Source organism: Phaenicophaeus curvirostris, chromosome 3, assembly GCF_032191515.1.
Source record: "Phaenicophaeus curvirostris isolate KB17595 chromosome 3, BPBGC_Pcur_1.0, whole genome shotgun sequence".
Taxonomy (NCBI): domain Eukaryota; kingdom Metazoa; phylum Chordata; class Aves; order Cuculiformes; family Cuculidae; genus Phaenicophaeus; species Phaenicophaeus curvirostris.
This window is the reverse complement of record NC_091394.1, coordinates 15,857,366-15,880,426: the sequence shown is the minus strand read 5'-3', so window position 1 is coordinate 15,880,426 and position 23,061 is coordinate 15,857,366. Positions and strand designations below refer to the sequence as shown.

General features: G+C 40.5%; 1 protein-coding gene across 4 annotated transcripts in view; it reads right to left on the bottom strand.

Annotated features, from left to right (window-relative positions):
- GRB10 (growth factor receptor bound protein 10) overlaps nt 1–23,061 on the bottom strand; it is a 148,460-nt gene that overhangs the window by 8,927 nt on the left and 116,472 nt on the right. For all 4 annotated transcript variants that reach the window (XM_069853426.1, XM_069853428.1, XM_069853427.1 and 1 more), the window contains 7 exons: nt 16,820–16,976; nt 11,328–11,443; nt 8,622–8,696; nt 5,461–5,598; nt 4,729–4,839; nt 3,583–3,681; nt 152–229 (listed from right to left, as the gene is read on the bottom strand). In XM_069853426.1, the coding sequence (XP_069709527.1) occupies nt 152–229; nt 3,583–3,681; nt 4,729–4,839; nt 5,461–5,598; nt 8,622–8,696; nt 11,328–11,443; nt 16,820–16,976 (774 nt within the window). The remainder of the gene's footprint in view (nt 1–151; nt 230–3,582; nt 3,682–4,728; nt 4,840–5,460; nt 5,599–8,621; nt 8,697–11,327; nt 11,444–16,819; nt 16,977–23,061) is intronic.

Here is a 23,061-nt window from a genome sequence, read left to right as displayed (position 1 = left end):
ACTGTACTCACGCGAAACATGAACTTTACATGGATTTGCTACACAACACTGAATTTACATTTCTTGGCATAAAGTTTTCCACTTTTAAAATGTAAAAGCAAATGTATCTTTTCCAACATCACATATTAATGAGGTAAAGTTCATTACTTACTACTGGAGTGGAAAAGTGTGGAAGCATGGCTTTTCTCTGCTGAGGAATTCTGTAATTCTGATACAGCAGCATTCCATACTGCCAAAAGAAATGCAAGGACATTATTAATATCCAAACACATAACCTAGGAAAAAAATGTAGTGTAATGCCACTTACTTACACTGGAACAAGGTGCCACCAGTTTATTATTTTCATGGGCAGAAGCTGTCCCCAAGCAATTTGCATTGGGTAATAGTGATTGGCAGGTGACAATCAAGCAGTAGATAGGCATGACAAGTTTTATTTAAAAGACAGCGCTTTTGCAGGCCTGAGTGAATTACACAACTAATTCCTACTACTCTAAGATCAGCTATCACCATGTTTTCCTTGTAGAAAATACAAGCTTCCACTTCAGATCAGGGGACACATACGAAGTCCCCCTCTTTTTACCCGCTTGTAATGTGAACTAAAAAAACCTTCTGCACAAAGCATTCAAACTTGGTTTTCATAACGATAAAAAATAAGAAGCTTTCTAATCCACTAGCTCTTTTAATACATTTCAGCAGGATGTAACGCTTTTGGCATTTTTCTCATCCTTATTAAACAAAGTGATCAAATTCCAGTCATGTTCCTCCTTGAACACAATAAATTTTAGCCACACTAGTAGAAAAGATGGTAAGAAAACACCTACTCAGTGCTTTCCCTAGAGGCACAGTGCTAGAGTATAGCAACACTGCTTACTGAACATTCTCACTGAAATGGCATACATAATTTTGTAAACAGGGTAATATATGACTATAGAAAACTAAATCAGTACATAAATAAAACCGAGGATCACGGCCGCAGCCTTGGGGAACAGCCTTAATTTTCCTCGACTACACCTTTCTTTAATCATCTTTCAGCATTCGTTAAAAACAACCCCCTTCTTCCTCCTATCATTAACTGCTTAAGAGTGAACATCATTTGCCAGTACACCAAAATCACTGCCATATGGTACCGTTGCTGCCACAGGTCACGCTGCAAAGAAAGATTCCTCTGAACGGTCACAGCAAACTTCATGTCTACACATTTGGTAAGCACAGCTAATACTGTACACTGTGAAAGTTTTTCCTTGGCATTCAGGAACATTAATGCCTCAACCAATGTAACTAATTTCTTCAGAAAAAGTGGTATCTTCAAGGAACAATTCACCCCAATTATCTGATCCTCTCAGCACCTTCCTCATCATGCAAAATTCTGTAAACAGCGAAAGCAATAGGAACTAAAACTCTTAACCATAATTGTTTGTGTATTAAAGAAGTCAGGTTAAGTAACTGGAGAGTGGGTTATAACAGACAACAGGGGTATCAGCTACACAGAATCAAATACACATCTTGTAACTGGGATTGCTTCTTGCTTCTTGGCCCATGCTATGGTTGGTGCACCTCCTTTTTAACAACTTAAACCAGGAATTTCTGTATTGCACTACAGAATCTCTTACAATTAAGGAATGAGATAATATTGGGAGAGCATCCAAAGAGATGTACTCTGGTTTGGGAGGTGATTACTTAGTGTAGATGGAGAAGGGGCATTGTGTTTTCATACCCGCAGGCCTAGGAGTTCAATTGGCTTTCCCTGTGCTTACATGATTTTGCATAATGGATAGTCTGCACGGGAAGAGGAATACATAATTATAGCAAACATTTGTTTTATCTTGAGAATAAACAAGAGAGATAAACATTGTGAAAGCGAGGGTAGGAATAAACAACGCTCATGCGGCAATGGGAATCTCTGTGGCTTCTCCCAGTCCACAGATGAACCTCATATTCTTTCTGATGCACTCACTCCCTCTCAGCTCCTTGGACACATGCTGCAGGAACCCATCTTCTTCAGCAGGTGGGTGTAAAATGCTGGTGGGGAAAGGGCATTTTGGCAGAGGGGTGTGAAGGCTTTGCTGATGTAGGCTGCTACTCAGGCAGGAACAGCAACTCTGCTCATTCAGGACAGAGAGATTAAGTGCTTGCAGCACCCCTGGATTACAGGTCCCATTTTGGGCACAGCATGGCAAGTGGCATCCATCAGCAGGACACTGGAGCACTGACCTCAGTGGCTGGAGGGAACAACCAAGCCCTCATTTCCAAATCTAAAATCATCTGTTTGCTACAGAGAGTGCCAAGGTTGACTAAGCTCAAGGTTCTCCATCTTACTTCAGTGGATATATATCTAGTATCAGGTACTGCATGCCTCTATTTCTTATCAGATTTTGTGTGTTACACTTGCACATAGAATACTAAAGAGTAGTATGACTGTATGGAAGAGAGGTGGGATTTTCATGGATAACATATTACCTGGCCATATTTATCATATTTTTTTCATATGTGTGTATATTCCCTTTAATATGAGGGAGAACGTAGTAAGGTAAAGAGCAGAACACAATAGTTTTCAAGGCAGCATAGAACCAATAGAATGCTTTAGGTTGCAGGGGACCTTTACAGGTCACCTAGTCCAATTCTGGTGCAGGAGCAGGGACATCTTTAAGTAAATCAGCCTGCTTAGAGCCCCATCCAACCTGTCCTTGAATGTTTACAGGGATGGGGCCCCTCCACTACCAGCCTGGGCAACCTGTTCCACTGTTTCACCACCCTCATTGTAAAAAATTTCTTCCTTATATCCAGTCTAAATCAACCCTCCCTTAGTTTAAAACCATTACTCCTTGTCCTGTTACAACAAGCCTCGCTAAAAAGCCTGTCCTCATCTTTCCTACAGGCCCCCTTTAAGTACTGGAAGGCTGCTAGAAGGTCTCTCCGCAGCCTTCTCTTCTCAAGGCTGAACAACCCCTGCTCTCTTAGCCTGTCATCTTCAGGGAAAGATTTAAAACCAAACCAAAGCTTCTGCACATTTCCCTAGGAAAACTAGGAAGATTTCTGCTTCAAAAAGCCCACAATAGTCAACTTTCTCCTCAGTTCCCTCCATGCTGATTTTGCTTCAAAACACAGTGCAGTCTCCTACCATATTACCAAGAAATCTCGTTGTTTGCTTTCAGCTGTGAATAACTTTCACCCAGAGACTGGGTGCCTATTTTTGTTACTTTTTTTAACAGAACCTTCAGAAATTGAAAAAATTGCAAAGCAAGATAGCACTCTGTTCTAGTTAAGATGATCGCTTATCATTATAAAAAAAATTTCTTTAGCTTTATGATAACTTGCAAATACCCTGTTAGGCAGGTTTTTTTATTCACTAACAATAAATTTGGCTCTAAAACTAAAAGTATACTTGATTCATATGTGGAAGGAATTCAGCTCAGTACTGCGCTTACAAGCTCACAAAGGAAAGGTCTACCTGGCATTTTCCTCAGCTTTATTATTTCAGAGGAAGATGATGTTTGAGAACATAAAGGTATTTTTTCATGAGCAAAATAATGAATGCAACTTAACAATAAGTGTAGCTCTATTCCCATAGGAGAGATTAGGTACCTTGAGAAGTCGAAAAGCAGTCATCCAGCACGTCCTGCTTTGCTCATCTTCAGCACACAACAACCTCAGTTCCTTAGTTTCATTTCTCACTCTGTTGGGCTACAAAGCATTACAGGGAAGTCAGCTACATTCAGCAGAAAACCATATTTCTACAAAGTGAAGTATTTATTTATACTTATATATTTACTACAAAGTGAAGGCAGGTACAGTGTCAGTCTAAATATTGGCCAGAAAAAGCTCACACTGCCCTGAATTACAGCTCAGAAGAGGCTGAGCATGCTTTGAAAGAAATCATTTTCTCAGCTGGGTCCAGTAAGATAAAAATCAGTGCCTGCTTTGAAATACTCTGCAGTTTTGGCAGGTGATAGGAACAAGGTACTGAAGCTACGCTAGAACTAGAATCAATGCATCGGGGTGTTTTTTTATGAACCCCCATTTTGAGATGAAGAACTAACACCGAAAGTCTGATTCCATCAGTCTGGGATCTATACCGCCGCTGGTCTCTACCCTGTGAGGCAAACCCATGTTGTCTACCCCTGGAACAGCTGCTAGGAAGATTACTTCACTGCTGTCAATAAAATCAGCTCCCAGCCTCATTTTCTTCTCTGAAAACTACACAGAGCTTTGAAACAGTTTCCAAATCTATCCGTCAGCACAACAGGTTTTAAAATCTTCAAAGGCAACTGCTTGTTTTATTTCCAAGACAATCATCATCTTTAAATAAATGAAAACTTCTGGCCCACAATAATGGTAGAACCACATCTGATTGGAGCTTGATCCTTTGTTGTTATATAGTTCTGGTGTTCACTGTCCAGAGAAAATTTCCTATTCATTTAAAGTACTTGAGGAAAAAAAGTTTCATCTGTGAGGTGAACCAAGGCCACCTCACAGGCACACCATGCTTCAGCACTGAGCTGATCTTGCACAGAAATTTCCTAAGCCAAAGGAGCACCAGATAAAGTGCTAAAAGTGTCACATGAAACGATGGCAAGATTCACAGGACAAGTCTGCCAAACGAAAGACGTAAAGATCATGACAGAAATGCTTGCAGAGTTTTTCATACAAATTCCATTTAGCTGGGGTTGGGGTACTCTGAGCTACCAACACTATCCTGGAACTTCGGAAGAACTTAATGAGATGAATTACCTTTATACAAAATCCATACTCTGCGGGTGCATTGTACAACTTCTTGCCTGCTATCAATGAGAAGATATTGCTGTCTTCTAGATCAGCCAACAATTGCAAATGTCTTGGCTCCTGGGGAAATAACATGTTTTATCATAGGTAAGTGTCAGATTTTGGAAGATGTTTCTGCAAGCTCTGTAGTCTCTCAAGACCAACTTCCAACAGAGGGCAGTGTTCGAACACTGTGCTCCTTTCACAGGCAGCCTGAAGTGGTCAGAGCACGTAACCTCTTAAATATTAAGACTACTAGCAGAAAGTGGTTTATACAAGAAGCTGAAATAACACTTTTTCAAACACATCACATTAAAAATAGCATAACCTACTGCATTGCTCCTGAGAAATCTGAAAGTTAGATAATATAAAATATCGTTTAAGGTATCATTCAAACAAAATCAACGAAACATGCATGGAGAGCATGTTTTCTCTTGCTAACCCTGTTAGCACAACTTCAGTAGCCACAATTATGTTGTCCAGCTAGTTTGGTTTTACAACATAACAATGCTAGATAGCTGTTTTCATACACTGAGAGCCCAGGGCTTGGCTGTCATTTGATCATGGCTTGCTTATCCTTTTCTGTGTGATAAAAAATGGGAACATTGTGCAGATATTTAAAAAACAGCAAAAAATACCCACCATAAAAGCAGAAAGTGCTTTCACGTGCTAGTACTGCACAACTTCTTTTTTTAATCTTACCTTTGAAGTTCCTTTTGTAGAACAATAAAGTCCTGATCTCCTCAAACACACATACAATTTCTTCCATGATTTCCTACCCAGCTCTTTCACATGCAAGAAACCTTGAATTTCAGGGCAGCTGCTGGAGTTTAAAAAGTTCTGTTGGAGAGGAAAATGTAAATGAGGATTGCTTCCTACAGATGCATCATAAAATTGTCACTGTATTTGCAGAACAGAGAAGCAAATGGGAAATCCCTTTGCCAACTTCGGGTGCGGTTCCACATTATGCTTAAACTGAACAAGATGTTTAAACTGATTTATGACCAAAATGGACATTCCTGCTCCTCCTGTTCTCTTTATCAATAACTAACTCTCCAAAAGGCTAAACATTCTTCTGTAACCCCATTCTTCTTGCATGTGGCCTGAAGGAACACAGAGTAAGCATACTAATTCAAACAATACCTTGTCACAACAATTTTGGCAACTATTCTAATCTGGAAATATTGTCCAAAATCTGTAACTTTATCCCCAAGTTTTAGAATGGGAACAGCCTTTTTCAGAATTTCGCACATTAAAGTCTTATATAGCTGTGCACCTGTCCCAAGAAAGAGGCATGACAGACAACAGAATATTTAACTCAAAATGAAATATAGAGCAGTCAAATAAGTGTCAGCAATTATACTAGACTTCAGGGTCCAGAAGTACTTAAGTTCTTGACATAATTAGGGGGTTCACACATAGAATAGTTTAATTTGCACTATATCAAAGGAAGGAAGTATTAGCTATGGTCAGCAAATTGATGGATTGCCCTCTTAGTACAATGGACCAGATTTTTAAAAGACATAGGTCTTGCTCAGTATGTTAGAAGTCAAACTAATAAATTCAACAGTAGGAAGAAAAATGCATAAACCTGGTTGAAAGCTATGGTATAGTGTTATTTGTTGGGCAATGCCAACAGGAAACAAAAGCAAAAATCAGTGCTCTGTGTCAGAATTCTTAGTTGCATTAAAACCTAATCTTTTTTCCCAGTCTTCCTCCCTATCTCATTTAACAGAATGGAAAAGAACAGTCAATTTTCCTGCTATCTGTACTATGAATCCACTTCTCAACTATGAAAGTGAGAGACCAAAAGGAGAATATATTCTCTCTGTCCAGCTAGATAAACCGAAAGTAAATTAAGATGCAAGCTTTTTTGCATATCTAAGTGAAGTTAACACTAGGAAAACAGATCCCACTGTTTTGAATGCTACTCCTAAGACTAAAAAAATACTAGCTCTTAATGCAGTACACGATATTGGGAGATGATATTTAATACTCTTCCCTATTTTTTGTGTGTAATTAAAAATGGTGCACTTGATCAATGTTTGCAGTGGCATCAGATGCAACACATTTAATGACTACCAGGTTGCAGGAAGTTTGCCTTCAACAAGTTACAACTGTCACTGAAATTATGAAAAATGGCTGTGTGTTTTTTGAAAGGAAATTGGTATTTAATATAAATGCTTTAAGGACAATTGTTTTTTATGGTTAAACAACCAATCAAAGAGAACGTACTCATCTTGCTTCTCCTATCCTCTTGCACTGTTAACTCCCATGACTTATGCTTCGCCAGGACTGTGACTGCACCTAATTGAGCCTTCCCAGAATCAAACTCTCGTATTCCACAAGGCTGTAACATTTTCCTTTACCTACTGTTATTCTAGGTTTGAAACTATTTCACCCTCAAGAACATCTTGTTCTTTCAGGGAGTCCTGCTGCTTGTGTTAATAAGCAAACTCAATTCTCCACTTACACTGCAGGAAAAAGGCTCCAAAGTGTGAACACCTCTGTTACTACCAGTCTGTGGCAATGCCTGTTCATCCAGTTCTCATTCCCAACTGCAACCTCACTGCACCCGATTTTAATTTTTAACTCCAGAAACTGTTTTGATTTTTGTTTTGTTTCCTAGCTGACAGCGGACACTATTGGTTTAAATTCTTCCCAGTGAACATGGAGCCAGTACGTAATGGATTTTGAAGTGGTAATGGGACAAAATGAGTGCACCGGTTCAAGAGTCAGTAGAAACTTGTATCTAAAGAGAGAGTCAGTGCATATTTGGAAACATCAAAATGACAGAAATCAAGACAAAATCAGTTACTTGTATGTATACTTTCTTAATATATTTGTGCCATCTACTTTATCATTTCCTTGTTATTCATGGTACTCTCTTCCAGCCATCATAGTACTCTCTAATAAACTGTGTTTTATATTGGCCTCATGAGTTAAATGTCCCCCATTTGAGAAAACAACTGAAGTGAAAAAGATTTAGACTACAAGGTTTAGAATGGAAGAGATTTAAACAAATGAATTATTGGTCAGAGAGATAGCCCACCCTTCAACACCATCCTTAGAGGCCAACTAATTGTGCCACCACTACAGTTCCTTCACAAGCAAGCAAAAATACAGTGTACAGCAACATCAAAACTTCAGGATAAACTCATTACAAATGCCACTGTCACACAGACTGCACAACTTTACCAACAGATATCCAAAAGGTACACACCCCTGTAGTTTAACTTGGGAGCTATAAATCGGATCACTTTGTAAATACTACATATAATTTTCTGTAACTATCTTTCTTCTGCTGTTACTTTTTTAGGAATTATTTTTTCAGTATAAAAGGGCAGCTAGTTGGCTGAACCACGGGGAATTGGACCGTACTGTTAATTCTCGACAGGTCACAAAAACAAGACATAAAAAGCAAAATCTCTTACCATCTCAAACCAATCTTCTAACACATACACACATTTTTACGCTTTCTTCTATGCTATGATATGGAGCATAGAAGAGTACTTCTGCCTTGCTTTTTATAAGGCATATTTGTTTGTCTAGAAATATAATGGCTGAGACTGTTTCAGGAACAACACTAGGTGGCCAAACCAAGTACCCACAGAGTAAGTTGAATATTAATGAATAAGTATGTATGAGTACAGGTAAGGATATTGTGTGTTTATAACTTACAACTCAATGCCACTGGGCAAGCTCTTTGTCAGTTATTTTCAACACAACATGTACCACACGCTAACTACACTGGTCTTTCTCAGAGCAGGAATTTCCAGGCCTCTGAATTCTCCCCTCCTTCCTCTCAACCTCTCCCCATCAGCTACAAAACTTTCTTTGTGTATATGGATAATTTACAGTACCTGCAAAAGTTGTGACTGTGGGATACTGCCATTTGTTTGCTGGCACCATGCAACCATTTGCTCTGGAAAGAAATTCTAAACACAAGAAGAGAAGACAATTGGAAGTCACGTTATATTTCAACAATTCTACACAGAACAAGTAGAATTTTCTTCTAAGAAATAACTTTTTGAAACTATTAAATCAAATTGGAGATCCCTTGACAGAGAGTCATACCAGGGCTTTCAAGTGCAACTCTTCCCTTCCTTCTGCTCACCGAATGCCCATGCAGACATTTTTTAAATATATGTTATATGGTATTTCCTAACTGCATTTTCCCAGTGTCCTCTTCTACTGAAGGCCTTTGGGGGTCTCTAACAGCTCCTATCCAACCCTCACTTTCTAGGAAAGGGGAGGATGAATGGACCTGCAAGTTGGGTAGTCAGTGACTCCTTGTTTACTGCATATTCTGCCATCAAACTTCTGGGCTTCCCTCCCCATCCAAAAAGGGCTGTTCAGTGAACAAACTCTCTGTGTTTCCCCCACTTGCTATGGGGAAGATGCAGAGCAGGAGGAATAACAACTTTTCTCTACCCTCACAGGGGTAAGGTAGATGCAAATGCATTAAAAGAATCCTCAGGTGGGGATGCCGCAGGACCTCCAGTATGTACACCTTTACCTTTGATAGCACTCTCTTTCTATCCAAGATACAGTTCTTCAGTGCTGTATCTGCTTGACCCTAGATCCTGCTCAGTCCCTCAGAAGGGTCCACATGAATTGCCATTTGCAGACCTTAATTATGAGGAAGAGCTCATGTGTGACTGTTGATGCTTTCATTTGGTTGTTCGACAGCCAGGTTATGCTCAGGGCTTCAAACCCTTTAATCTGTCAAAAGAAAAGCCCTTTGCAAAATCTACCCCTATGTTTATATTTCAGGGCAATATAATATAACAGACCCCAGGTTTTTTTCGTGTAAGGATAGGTCAGTATACTCCCCACAAAACGAAATAATAAAAACTCAATAAAGACACACGTAATCATTAGGCTCTGTATTGCATGCTCTGCTTCATGGGCTAGATTTGAATAATCTCAAAGCAGATATCTACCTCCTTTCCCCTATCCCCCAATCACAGAAGCAAATATTGTTAAACACACAAACAGGTGCTTCTACAGAGCTTTTTGATTTCAGGCATCTGGTACAGCATCTCATTCATGCTTAATCTTTGCATGACAAAGGTCAGTCAGTTTTCCAACTGCTGAATTGATGACTTGACTTTCATTTTTTTTCCTTTAGTTCTCCTTTTCATTTGCCATATTGAAAAATGCTTTTATAATTCAGTACACTGAATTTACTATAACAGCAATTACATTAAGTCATTCGTCAAGTTTTTAAACATTTTTTGAAGCATGAAGATATGCGGAAATGCCTGAAATAAAACAATGACTGATTATAACAAGATGAATCACAACAAAAACATTTCCAGTTTAGAACATTCATCACTCATTAGGCAACATAAATTTCAGTCTTTAAGGCATAAAGAGAAGGGCTGAAAAGGAATCACCCTTCTGCCAGGTAAGTTGCACAATGAGTTATGAAAGCTAACATTTACGAGCCTCTCTTGAGTAGAAACAGTCCCATATGGCAACAGCTAATGTAATGGATAGGAAGCCTTCACATTCTTACACCAATAGAATGTTTTATTCACTGATTGCAGGATTTACAAACACTTGATGTACAGAAATGGTTCACCCAGCAAGTCAAGGTACAACCTCCAGAACAAGCAATAGCAGATGACAAATGTACGTGCATGCATATGTGCGATGATGCAGCAACTGTGTGTTAGTGTCTATGAGGGATGGAATTAATTTCTCATCTGTAGTAACTTCAGGAATGACTTTTCTTGTGACCTCACACATCTTTTTTAATTCTGGCACCATAAAGGCCCAACTGAGTCAAAATCTATTCTCACCTAAAACGCTTCTGGATTATCCTTTATTCAGCCACCTAGATGGGTTGCACCAGCTGACATTGGTTCATGTCAATAGTCTGTTCTAATGTAACTTTTTAGAATAAAATTATGTGATCCCCAAATAAGCAGTTATAAAATTACACCATTCAAAGGATCTTAGAAACCCAGAAGTACAGCTACAACATACAATACTTTTCAAGCACTGCTATACATGAGGACATTGACAGGATGAGTTAGTATGATCAGTACAGAAGACAGCAAACTAGTCAAGTACACCCATAAGTGAGACACTATTCAACATATATAATGATAAACTAGAAATCCTTTGTACGTAGCAAGTAATTTAAGGGTTATCAAGAGGGCTTTTTTTAATTACTGCTGTCAGAAATTTAGATACTGGTTTGGATACTGCACACACTGTGATCCATTTGCTTTAAATCAAGTAATTCTGAAGATAATAAGTAAATTACACTTCTGGTCATTTTTTATAAACCAACAAAGATGTCCCTGTCTTGATCACTCTCCAACACAACAATAGGCGTTTTGAAACAAGTATATTTGGTAACTCGAAAATACTTGAGGGTTTTAGTCTGGGAGAAGAGTCCAAGGAATTTAAACATCGGTTAAAATTTCTTTGGAAAGAATTCTGTTTGCTGGTTGCTTTTTTTTAGTAGATGTTTGAGACAGAACAGTGCCCAGCAATGTTATTGAAATCCATCCCTCTCTCTGTGGTGTAAACAACTAAGTAATGAGACTCACCATGGGATTTTTGAAAAATTCATATTTTGCGTAATTCTTCCTGAACAAAAATTTACTTTCACTTCCCATTGTGGACTCGACTTGAACTATGAGCTCATGATCTTCCAAGCACCTCTCTGTGGAAAAAGAACACGGTATTACCACACGGCCAACCAGCAGAAGCAGCAAGATCATCTTCCAAGCAGCAGAAGTGAAACAACTCAGTATAATTCTGTTACATTTTCATGAAGCTAACAAAACGTTCTATAGGTCCCAAACCATCCTGTCAAAAGGTACCTAGAGGAACTAGAGCATAAGAATTACAAGTTCAACATTATATGACAATGTGATTTTGTACATCAGGGCTTCATAATCACAAACTTTCAAGAAAGGAAAGAACATAAGATTTTTTTTGTCTGCAGTAGCTTAAATAATACACATGAACCTCTTCTTTTGGTGCTTGCTATATGCTCTGGAACTGCCAAGTGGGCAGATTTAAGTGGAAAAAAAGTTGTGGAAAGGTCACTGTTAGGTCTGAACTATCAAAGAAATACAGTGTCCTATTTGATCACACTCTATAAAACCAGTTCATTTCAAGGTGAAATTCAGGCCTTTATTGTAGATGGCAGACAATGGGGTTTATTATGAAAGAGGTCACAGGATCTACTTTACAGGAATACTGACAGAGACAAATGTTTTGTACACATGACAGGGCAATTTTCTGCTCTAGATTTGGTTACAAGGTAACTCCCCATAACCACCACTTCTCTGGTCAAAAGAATGGCACATCAAAGCACGAACAGATAGCTCAACAAATTCAGTTCACTGAAAGCAGTAACTCAAAAGAAGGCAACTAGGCTAAGTGTGCACTGTGCATTACTTAATGAACTCATTATCTTGGCAAATCTTCAGAATATTCTGAGAAAATATGCAGGTATTCTTCAGAAGTCTTAACAGTCAGCACCTTTATTACTTATACGAAAGAAGATTAAAAAATGGGACAAACAAAAAATAAGTTTTGCAAAGCTTTATCCAAAAGACACATGGCCTGTTGGCCACAGAAGTTCTGAGAGCACCTTTGCCACTTCATATTCCTGCATCCTCGCATCCCCATGACTAGAAATGCCGGGCTGCCACCCAGCTTGTCTTGGGGTGTTTTTGGGATAGAAAGCAAGCAGTCACTGGTATCTCAAAAAGTAGCAAGCTCTTGAATGTCACTTGAATTATTCAACTTAGCAGATTAATGCAAGTACTTTGAAAATTTAACCTATCCATAAATTATGCCATTATCTTTTTCACCTGCATTTAGATTACCAGTCATCGCCAGCTCATTGATGACTTCAACATTTACTATGCATTTGCAATGTCCAGCCTTGCTACAGGTTTTCTTTCAAGAAGTTAACATTGAAGATTTTCCATACTGGGCTGCTCCCTAATGAAGAGCTGCTTCTTTGTGCATTAGCCATACCACCAATTTGAAAGGGCAGTTCTTCAACTAATGTACATGCTAGAACAGTTCTCCGTCATATAGATGAACATCTGTCAATTTATTTTGTATTTTGATAGCTAGTTTGTGTAAATATACCCAGTGAGTCTTTCTTAGATACTTTAGGCAACTGACATAGATGTATTTCTCTAACAAATCAAGCTCCTTTTGAGATCCTGAAGTGATACGCCTGCTAATTTAACGTTTGCATTTCATTTTGATGATAAAAACTATTTCGAAGAAAAGGGGCAGAATTTCATAGCACACGCACGTAAAAAGGAAGCTAGTCTTGCTCAGTTTGCTACTACTTCATAGAAGTTGTACACTTGAGAAGTCCTTGGTTATTTTGCACCCTGTTAGTACAAATGGGATGAACTGCCACTTGATACACCAGCAACTCAACTTTAGCCTTGCTTTGAGCTTCCTGCTACAAAAACAGAAACACAGATGTCAGTTTATCAAATTAAATGGGTCAGTCTGTCTTCAAGTGGTATAGCTGCTGCAGTGACCAGAAATGTCTCCTTTTAGTTTATCTAATAGGCTCAACCAAGTCTCCTCTACACAGTTCCTACAAGAATAGGGCAGGCTCTTTTTTTCCCCAAAAAGTTGCCCTGTATTTCTACCTAAACTTATACAGAACTATGGAACTGATACAAGATAGGAATAGGAGCTGCATTCCATCATGAACAATTCACAGTCAAGGCCCAAAATTCCCAATTAGAGAATCACTACAAATGACAAGTGGACCAAAGTGTGAAATATTCCCTCCTGCTTTCATATTTTAGCAAGTACTGTGCCTAATTGTTCCACGTTTAATTCATTCAGATTAAGGCTAATCAAATTCAATACACATGTAAACAAGAAAAATCTGCATACAGAACCATGCAGCAATTCTTTCTTCTAACCCTACTTATATTTTAGACCCCTACCACTTTTCTTTCCTGTTTTAATTGTATTAAGGAAGATGGACAGTCAGTTCTGGAACTGGAAAAATGAGGTTTGTAGGCAGGGATTAATTCAGTGTCTAGAAACACACTATCATACCAGTCTGTCATCTTCAGTATTATTACTGTTAACATCAAATGCAGATATCTCAGTCCCTGTCCTAAACTGATGGTAATTAGGCATGGAGACGTTGGGAGAATACCAGAATTTTTGAACAGGTTAGGTGCATTCTAGTTCTAAATGAAATAACAGGAAAAACTGAAGTTTCACAGACTGCTTAAATCTTGACCACAAAGTGTTCTAGAGGTTAGCGACAGGAATCACTTCCACATGTCAAATCTCAGCAAGACTGCTGGCAAATTGTCACACCAGTGCCTCCAGTGAGAACATAAATACTCTGTGCAGTCCAACAGCTGTTTGAAGTTATACACAAACATGTGTGTTATTTGGAATATATTTGACTATGCATGCAGTGTAAGCACTCAGGTGAGGCTTCCTTAAAAACTGGGACCTGGAAGTTCATCACAGTGATAAAAATGCAGCCAGGCTTCAAACATTTGCTCTTGTCCTCAGTCTGCCCATTATTAAAAACATTAACTGGTTCTGCAAACTGAACTGTTTTGGGAAGCAACATTAAGCAAGACCAGGACGAGAAAAAAGTGAACTTAATGAAGGCTTTTGCCTCTTTTGGTGGGCTTCAAGATTACCACCTACAGCATTGTCAGCAAAGATGGCTTGGGTAGGAAATAATGTCTTCTGGAAACACAGAATTCTCACTGCTATTAAGCCATATCTCTTTCCACACTGCTAAGTAACTATTCACCATTGTTTCATACTACGTCAGATGTACTGTAAGCAATCTTTTCCTAGAGGGAAAAGTATGGAACATCACATACCTGATAATAACTTCACCTAAGCTGCGGGGAGATTACTATCTTGAACTGACAGTCTCTGAAATACAGGGAAGCATTTAACCTACTGACAAGCGAGAAATAAGCAGCTGTATAACAAAAAAATTTGAACTGCAACCAAAACAGGTTGGATGCATGAAAACGGGTATTTACATTTTATTGAATATGCTACGGTGTATTCTTTGATCCTCAAATACAAGAAATTGGATGTTCTTGTCTCCTGTTAAATGAACTCTTTTATTCCTTTTTCTGTCTACCTTGTTTCAAGCGTGTGAAACCTGTATTATTACCACTTTTTTTTTTTTCATGCTTAAATACTTTTTTACTTTGTCTGTTCGCTTTACACCCTCAAAGGCTGCATTACTTTTCAGACAGATCTGCTGCGTGGCCCACAGAGAACAGCCCTGGAGCAGAACAAAGTTCGGTGGCTGCTGAAGTCCCAACCTGCACACCCCGTTTCTCTGGGACAGCCAGGGCCCTGCTTTGTGCTTCAGTGTGAAACAGAGGTCCAAGGCAGGCAGGTCCCCATGTATATAAATGCAGCTCGATAAGTATCTTGCTCTTTTCCCATCATTGTTAATTACCAAGTTATTTGTGTGTAAACAGAAGCTTTTGATTTCCTAATCAGCCTCCTGCCCGATTCATTCAGAGATGTCACACACCAGAGTTTGACAGCACAATTAGTCACCATGGAAGCTATTGTGATGTCACAAACACTGAATTGTGGCATCATTGAATGAATCTGGCAGGAGAAGGATGTTGGTTACAAAGGAGAAGGCTTCTGTTTACACAATACCTTGGTAATCAGCAATGATGGGAAAGAGAATACAGAAAAAGAGAGCCTGGTAGTTTAATGAGCATTGATAAAACTGAAAATTTGTAAAGGTTGCTAGAAGTGCACATGTGGCTATGAAGCTGCAGAGATAAAGATTCTGCAATTTCTATCTTAATCCTTCACCTCGTCCTATGTCCTCAGAACTGAAAGTATATCACAGACATATACGAACGAGTGTTCAATGTTATTTTTTTCACATATTTCTATATTAGGAGAGATACCCAATAAAACCAGTAAATAATCAAGATATCCTGTGATTTTTAATTTTTTTTTGACTGCTATTCTGTAGAGCAGTGAATGTATCTGCATTTAACAGTATCAGTTTAGGGCATTAGATCTGCAGCAAATTGTTTCCTTTTTTATTTGTAAGGGTTCTGAATTATATTTTTAGACATAAAAACCCTCTGTTCACTACAGATAGCATTCACAATTCCAGTGCTGGTGATCGCAGCTTATGATTTGCCTTCCTCTATTTTCTAGAAAAATTCCCCATGAAGTGTATCAACCAATACTCCAAATGTTACACTTTCTAAAGCGTTATTGTATGCTATGTAGAATTACAGATAGTGTATCTGAGCGATATGCAGTTGCAAGCTGCACAGCAGAACCCTGCAACTAATCAGTTCCACAAAAACACAAGAAAAGCAAGCCTGAATAACATGAGATCCTTTCAGGTACTGTAATTAAACCAATTCATGGCGTTATTTAATTCCCCACAGTTCTTCCTCTTGCTGCCTTCTTGAAACTGTAACCATGACACCTTAATTTCAATCAGATGGAGGAGCTGCTGCCTGGAGAGCAGATGCCACTGCTGGTCCAGAAACTGTCCATGGATTTGTGGGTGGTGCCACCATTTCTTTCCCTGCCTGAAGTCAAGTTTAGCCAACCCCCTCCCCCACCTCAGCACGCCTAGTTTTCATAAGCATTACTGTAGGTATGGAAAGCCAAGTCTGTTCACCCAGGTCTCCCAGCTGGTGATGAGCTGAGCAGTTTCACAGGACTGGTACTCTAAGGATCAAGCTTAATTTGCCTAAGCTGTTTATTTGCAATAGCTTCAGACACAGCAAGGCAGCAACAGAGCGCTAGCACGAAGTTTAGACAATTATTTTTCTTTTTAGTAATAAAAAACAGAGGATGGGAAATAAGAAAAGGACTTAAGATGCCTTAAACACTTAACACATCAAATTGTAATACACAAGAAGCAGGTAAGTGACTTCAGCTAATTGTACAGATAAAAGCAGTGGAAAGAAAATGTCCCATCTGGAATCACATTAATAAGAATTACAAATATTTTATGTTCCCATGTAACCATGCCACCCCTTCGACCATTCCCTACCTAATCCTAGGTGAGGGTGATGCTCCACTAGAGTCCAGCTGTTATCATCCACACAATGACTTTTGTAAACGAGCAGCTGACAGAGGTCCCTGGCTGTCATGTCTGCTAGAATCTCGACCACTTTGCTTGTTCCATCTTCACTAAAGACTTTTACATCCTGCAACATAAAGGGTACACTTACAGATCAACAGCTCTGAACATAGGCAAACCACACAGCTACTGTAGAAAAGCATCCTCTTGGTGTGACGGTTCCAAGCGCCCTGGGAGCCAGGACAAATGACATGGATGATTCACTTTATACCACTTTCTCTTGATGCCCCCTTGCCCTATTTCCCCACCTCCCTCCCCAACACCTCCCTGCACTAAACAAATATTCAGCAGGGTTAATATGACCACATACACAGAAAAAGTCAGAGAGCAGGTTCTGTATAAAGTTGTGTAAGGTAAGCAAACGTGAAACAATACTGAGAAAGTACTTTGGCAACAGTGGGCAAGAGAAATTACATCCAGTCAAACACACACAATTTTCTTTGCAATCCCATCGGAGGCCTCCGAACATTTACAGAAGAGAAGGCCAAGACCCCGAAGATTAAAAATGGCTTTCTTGTTACCCACTAACTTTTGATTGTTTCGCTCGGGGAAGTCCCACTTGAAGTTCACTAGCGGATCAATTAGCTATCACAGTCCACACATTTCTCTCCCTGCCCCGACTTCTTTTTTGATCCCAGCTTGAAAGTAGTTCAAAACCAAGCACGCGTATGCTGCACATCCTAAATATTAATGGAGATGAGAGAACAAGTAAGGAACCTTCTCCCCACCTCCTGAATTATACAGATGCTTTCCTCTTTGCATTGTTCTGCTCAAGCAAGAGACACTTGCTGCAAAATTATTTCTTCAGGCGAATGCACAGGTCCGAGGTTTAAATCAATTCTACATTTAAAACACTACACATCCTATCAAGAGAAGGCAAATCTAACAAGAACCTAGAGGGTAATTTGATATGGAAAATCTTACCTCAACAGCACGTAAAAGGCAGCAGTCGGAAGAACAAGATGGCATTTTAAATAGAGATTGCCTCTTGGAAGAGTTTGTTCTCTGCCTCCGCCGACCCTTTGTAGGCTACGGGTGGGCGCCCGGGGTGCCGGCGGACGGCAGAACTGTACCTGTCACGTAGCCCCTGCTATGGGGACTGTTTCTGGGGAGGGAAACAACTCTGCCAGAGCTCCACTCAAAGGGTTACACGCAATCTTTGCGGTAGTGAATCAAACCACACCGTGTAGACCAATCCTAGCCCTCCCTCCGACTGATGTAATCATTTCCCACACACTATCAGACTTCCAAATTATTCCCGCCCCCCCTCCATCCCCCCCCAAAAAAGAAAAAAAAAAAAAAAAGAAATTACAAAGGAAATTTGCTTTTATGACCACCCAGGGGGATTGGAGACCCCGAAGTTCAAAGGCAGGGTGGGGGTAGCCGAATCCCCAGCGGCGACACGCGTGCTGCCCGCAGCCCGGCACAGGCTGATGTCATCTGCCTGCAACTTAAGCACTTGAACTTCTTCCTCCCTCCGCTCCACACCAGGATGGGATGGATGGGATGGGATGGGATGGATCTAGCTCTGGGTGATGCTGCAGCAGGACTGCATGCCCAGCGCCCGCTGGCTCCTCCACCCCCCCCCGGCAATGTACAAATTCGAGCCCAGCGATGTACAAATTCGAGTCCGGTGAAGGAGGAGTTAAAAAGCCTGGTCTAGCCCAAGTGACTCAAACCCGCGTTCAGGAAACGGCTTCATCTGACAGCAGGGATGAGGCAGCTCTTTCAGAAGTAAGGTCTGGAGGAGAGAGGAATCCCCGTTGCTGTAGCCCTGGGGAAGGTATGCACGCTGTGTGCAATGTTCCAACTGCTCTCCCACTCCTGCCAACGCTGAACCCAGCCAGTGGCATCCTCACATACACAGAAATTGGGGGGTGGGGGGGAGCGGGAGGGATTTGTCCTGCGGGCAAGTCTATTTTCTGTAATTAGCACACATTTTTACAGTAAAGCAGTGCATTATGCCCATGGCAGGGGGGTTGGGACTAGATGATCTTTAAGGTCCCTTCCAACCCAAACTGTTCTATGATTATATCCATGCAGGGAGCGAGCTAAGCACAGTTCCAGAGGGACAGGAGAGAGGGAGAGCCTGAGCCACCCAGCAGACACTGCATCAGTTCTCTGAGCAGGCAAGCACACTGAAAAGCCAGTATTTAACAAGACAGAAAGTTGCTATTTCGTTTAGTCCCTCCCCGTGCCCACTGAAAACAAATCCCCACTTGATTTTTTTTCTCAATAAGATTGGAAAGGAGTGACACAACCGAAAAGGTGGTGGTGAAAGAATTCTTTTCTACTTTCAGCTTACTCTGTGCGCATGACTCCACTTTCTGTATTGAAACTAAACCATTTTGGATGGATTTCCTGCCTCGGGAACCAACCTGGTGACATCATTCATTCATTCATTAGCGACTGAGAAGCAACAGCCTTGTGCTCTCTGCCTCCGCCTTCACAAGGGAACCTGCATCAGGCATATTCTGGAGGAACTGCCACTTTTGCAGTACCTGAAGCACTACCCACCCCCCTCCTTTCCTTCCCTGCTGGGAACAAGGCAGCAATATAGGGCAGGTTGCACCTGATCCTTGTCACTGCCAAGTCCTAGAAAAGAGAGAAAGCTGTTCTGCTGAGGGTGCCTCTCAAGTCCTTGCAGGTGGAAAAAAAAGAGAGCTGTAAGACAACCACCACACTTATCCTTGCTCCCAAACACAGAAAGACTTAATGGAGCATGGCCACTGGAAGAATGCTGCAGCTGTTCTTTACGCTCATTCCTGCCACGCTCCCTCTTTAATAAAGGGGTACAAAGGGGTCATGAGTACATGTCCCACCTCCCCCTCTTCATCCAGAGTCTGAGTGGATGCCAGCTATCCTGGTATAGAAAAGCATCACAAAACAGGTACAGGATGCGCAACGTTGGGCTGATCTTCAGTGTGCAACTCTGCAGTAATACCATGTTCCCTCCTCCTGTGAGTCAGGCCCATGCGGGCAGCGCCATGCTATTCCCATTCCACAGCGACTACTGGAGCTACGCTAAAAATGCCAGTCTGCCCATTCACCAGGACTGGTCAGTAGTGGGGCTTTTTAAAGATGCCTTTAAAGCTCAGGGACTGGAGTGCAGTGGGTGGATGGTGCGAACGCAGAAACGAGCAAGTTAACTTCACTGACTATTAATAGTGCTGTGTTTGCTATCAAGGACAGCACAAGGCCATGTATCACCACTGACATCACCGATATAAAAGACTGCATCGGGAAGGGATGTGATGGCCTGGGCTGAACTCTACCCTAGAGGACAGGGGAGAGACAGAAGTGAGACAAAACCCTGTTTTTCTGCAGAGTCAGGAGTGCAACAGTCCCTAAGAGGCTTATGCGAAAGGTAAGGGAATTTTATCCCCACACACAATGCCGCAGAGCATGACGTGTAACCACAACTACGAAACCAGCTTGATAAAGCTTCAGCTCAAACTTTCTGGCAGTTTCCGTGACAAAAAAGGCAGATAACAATATTCCTGTATCACAGAGTGGACTTAATTTAAAGTCAGTTGGTCAAATCCAATGCCCTTATATTTCCCATCTTTTATTTTTTAATATTTTTTTTCAAGGAAGCATCTCCTACTCTTAGATGTTAAGAGCTTCTTATTCAAATGTCTTCCATCAGAAACACAGTTTCATTTGTAAAACCGATTTGGGGCTTATTATCTGCAAAGGAAAATGAAGCAGAATTAATTCTGAATAAAAAACTCCAATAACGAAAACACAGCCTGAAGAGGCGTTCAGAAAGATACTCTGACACTTTTGCCCTGCATCCCTCCAAGAAATGCAGTGAAATGCAACAGCAGACTGCCTGCAACAGTGATTTACAAAAGGCCCTAATTACGTCAGCAGTACAAGGCACCTTCTATTCAAAATTAAGGTTAAGAATGCTAAGCCAACCAGAGCACTATATTGGCTGAACATTCAGTGCTTTACAGTGCAAAGGAGCAGATAACAGACTGCACCATTGTTCTCAGAAGAATTCTTCACCCAAGCTTTTTTTTTTCCCCCTTTTTTGAAAGACAGAAGGACTTAAAAATTAAAAATTTAAAAGAACATTAATATTCATCACTTCACTGGTTTCATATAATGGGTCGCGTATCTTGAGTACCCTCATGGCTGTTTCATCTTCCAGCCTCAGTTCCTCAACCTCACTGCAGTATTTTGCGTGCATCAAGTAATGCAAGCATTATTAGGAATGAGGACAAAAAAAAAAACCTAATTGTGTCACGGTCACATTACTACTTCTCCACTTTTCCATTCAGGCTATTTGTTTTTCCCTTTTCTGCAAGAGAAAACCTATGACTATACACAATTATCATAAATATTCATGCTTTTAAATGATGTTCTGCTGATAATCTTCAACATCAAATGGATGCAAATTTTGCATTCTACAAGCTGAAATTAATCACAGTATAATTTATATCAGTGCAAACCAACCTTTGTTAACCTGGATTACGACACCAAACTAAGCATAAGGAGAAAGTACCAGTTAACAGAAGGCCCTCTAACTGAAATCTAATAGATAAAAGGTTTCAGCACAGTACTACTTCAAGAGTTTTCCTTTATGAGAGATGAAGATCAGAGACATCACAGAAAGCCATTAAATACACTTAAGAATCATTACTAAAAGCTGCACAAACTGAAAATCAGTCCAGCAAGTTTTGGCTGACATCCCTGGATTTCTCTCATCAAGACTGTACAGACATGAGGACCATACCACCAGTGAGGTAAACAAAAGGAAAATTGAATTGGAACATGTGTACCTTGTGCAAGCCGTAGGAGTGATTTATTGCAGAAGGCACCTATGTACCAGGTAGGTACTTGCCATTTTCACTGAAACTCTGTTTTGATGACATCCTTTTCCCCAAAACCTTTCTATACTCAAAGCTCATGGGCTCATGACAGGAGAGTCAGAGTCACTGGAGGAATAGGGAAGTTTTCAATTAGGACCAGTCAACTCAAAACTGCTGAGGACTCAAGCTCCACATCCAGGTTAGCCTTGAACTGCCGTTTGCCTAGCTGAAGAGGAAACAAAGAAGAGAAGTTTTGCTTCCTAAAACTGCAAAGCTTTGATAAAGAGAAAAGCCTTTAAGCATGCTCTGTGGACACCTGACAGGCAAGCAACACAGTCAGCCACATCTACACACTGGAGCACCAGACAGTCCCCCCTTACTTGCCCAGTAGTATTGATGCAGCTTTGTAAGATACAGGAATTTCAAGAGCAACAACGAAATAAATATATAGGTCAACCCTATGGCCCTTGTGGCTTCCTCTGTTGCACAGCTCGTGCAGGAAAAAAGCCTTTTAGACAAGCAGCAGCAGTAATGGCAATACATTGCAGGTAGGATCACTTATATAAAAGCCATCAGAATACTCCTCCTAAAAGAAAAACAGCTGTGAGTTATGTGATCATTGCTTTTCTCCCCCCTCCCCACATATAAACATAAAACCATAGGAAATGCTGAGGTTAAGGTTCTCATAGCAACATTAACTCTCTCCTCTGGCACATACTATATTTAGGTACACATTTTGAAGCCTATGAACAACAAAGGGGAACAATTGCTATAAGATCAAGATCTTAGTCTTTGACTTTCACATTCAGAACAGCAATAAAAAAAAAAGACTTCAGTTGGCTATGCTACAAAACCCTGATTCTGCCCCTCTCTGCTGGACTACTGAATTTTAAACCCATTTCTGAGAGTCAAAGGAATAACTTGACTTAAAGGTGAATCACAATAGCATAATGTCTTCAGTGGTCATCAAAGACCAATACCAAAGCAGAATAATCTGTGAGGGTCGTACCAGTGAGAAAGGTTTTGGCAATCACAGCATTATGGGCAGAGAGGGGCAGGGCAGGATTAGCATTGGGTTCAAGTCAGCATCTATATTTGGAGGGTTAGTGCTTCCGAACCGGTTATGTACAAATGCCCAGGCCCGCATTCATCCCAGGTAATTTTAGAGAGTTAAATTCCTTCTGAAGCTAAGGGAGAGAGATGGGGTAACTTAAGATCTAAAGCACATGACAAAGGCATTTGTGTCTCTCTGCTGGCTGCAGAGGGACACCAGGCTCTTGACTCCTGACTTCAGCTGGATGCCGTAAGCTATATTGGCTGCGTTCAGGCCAC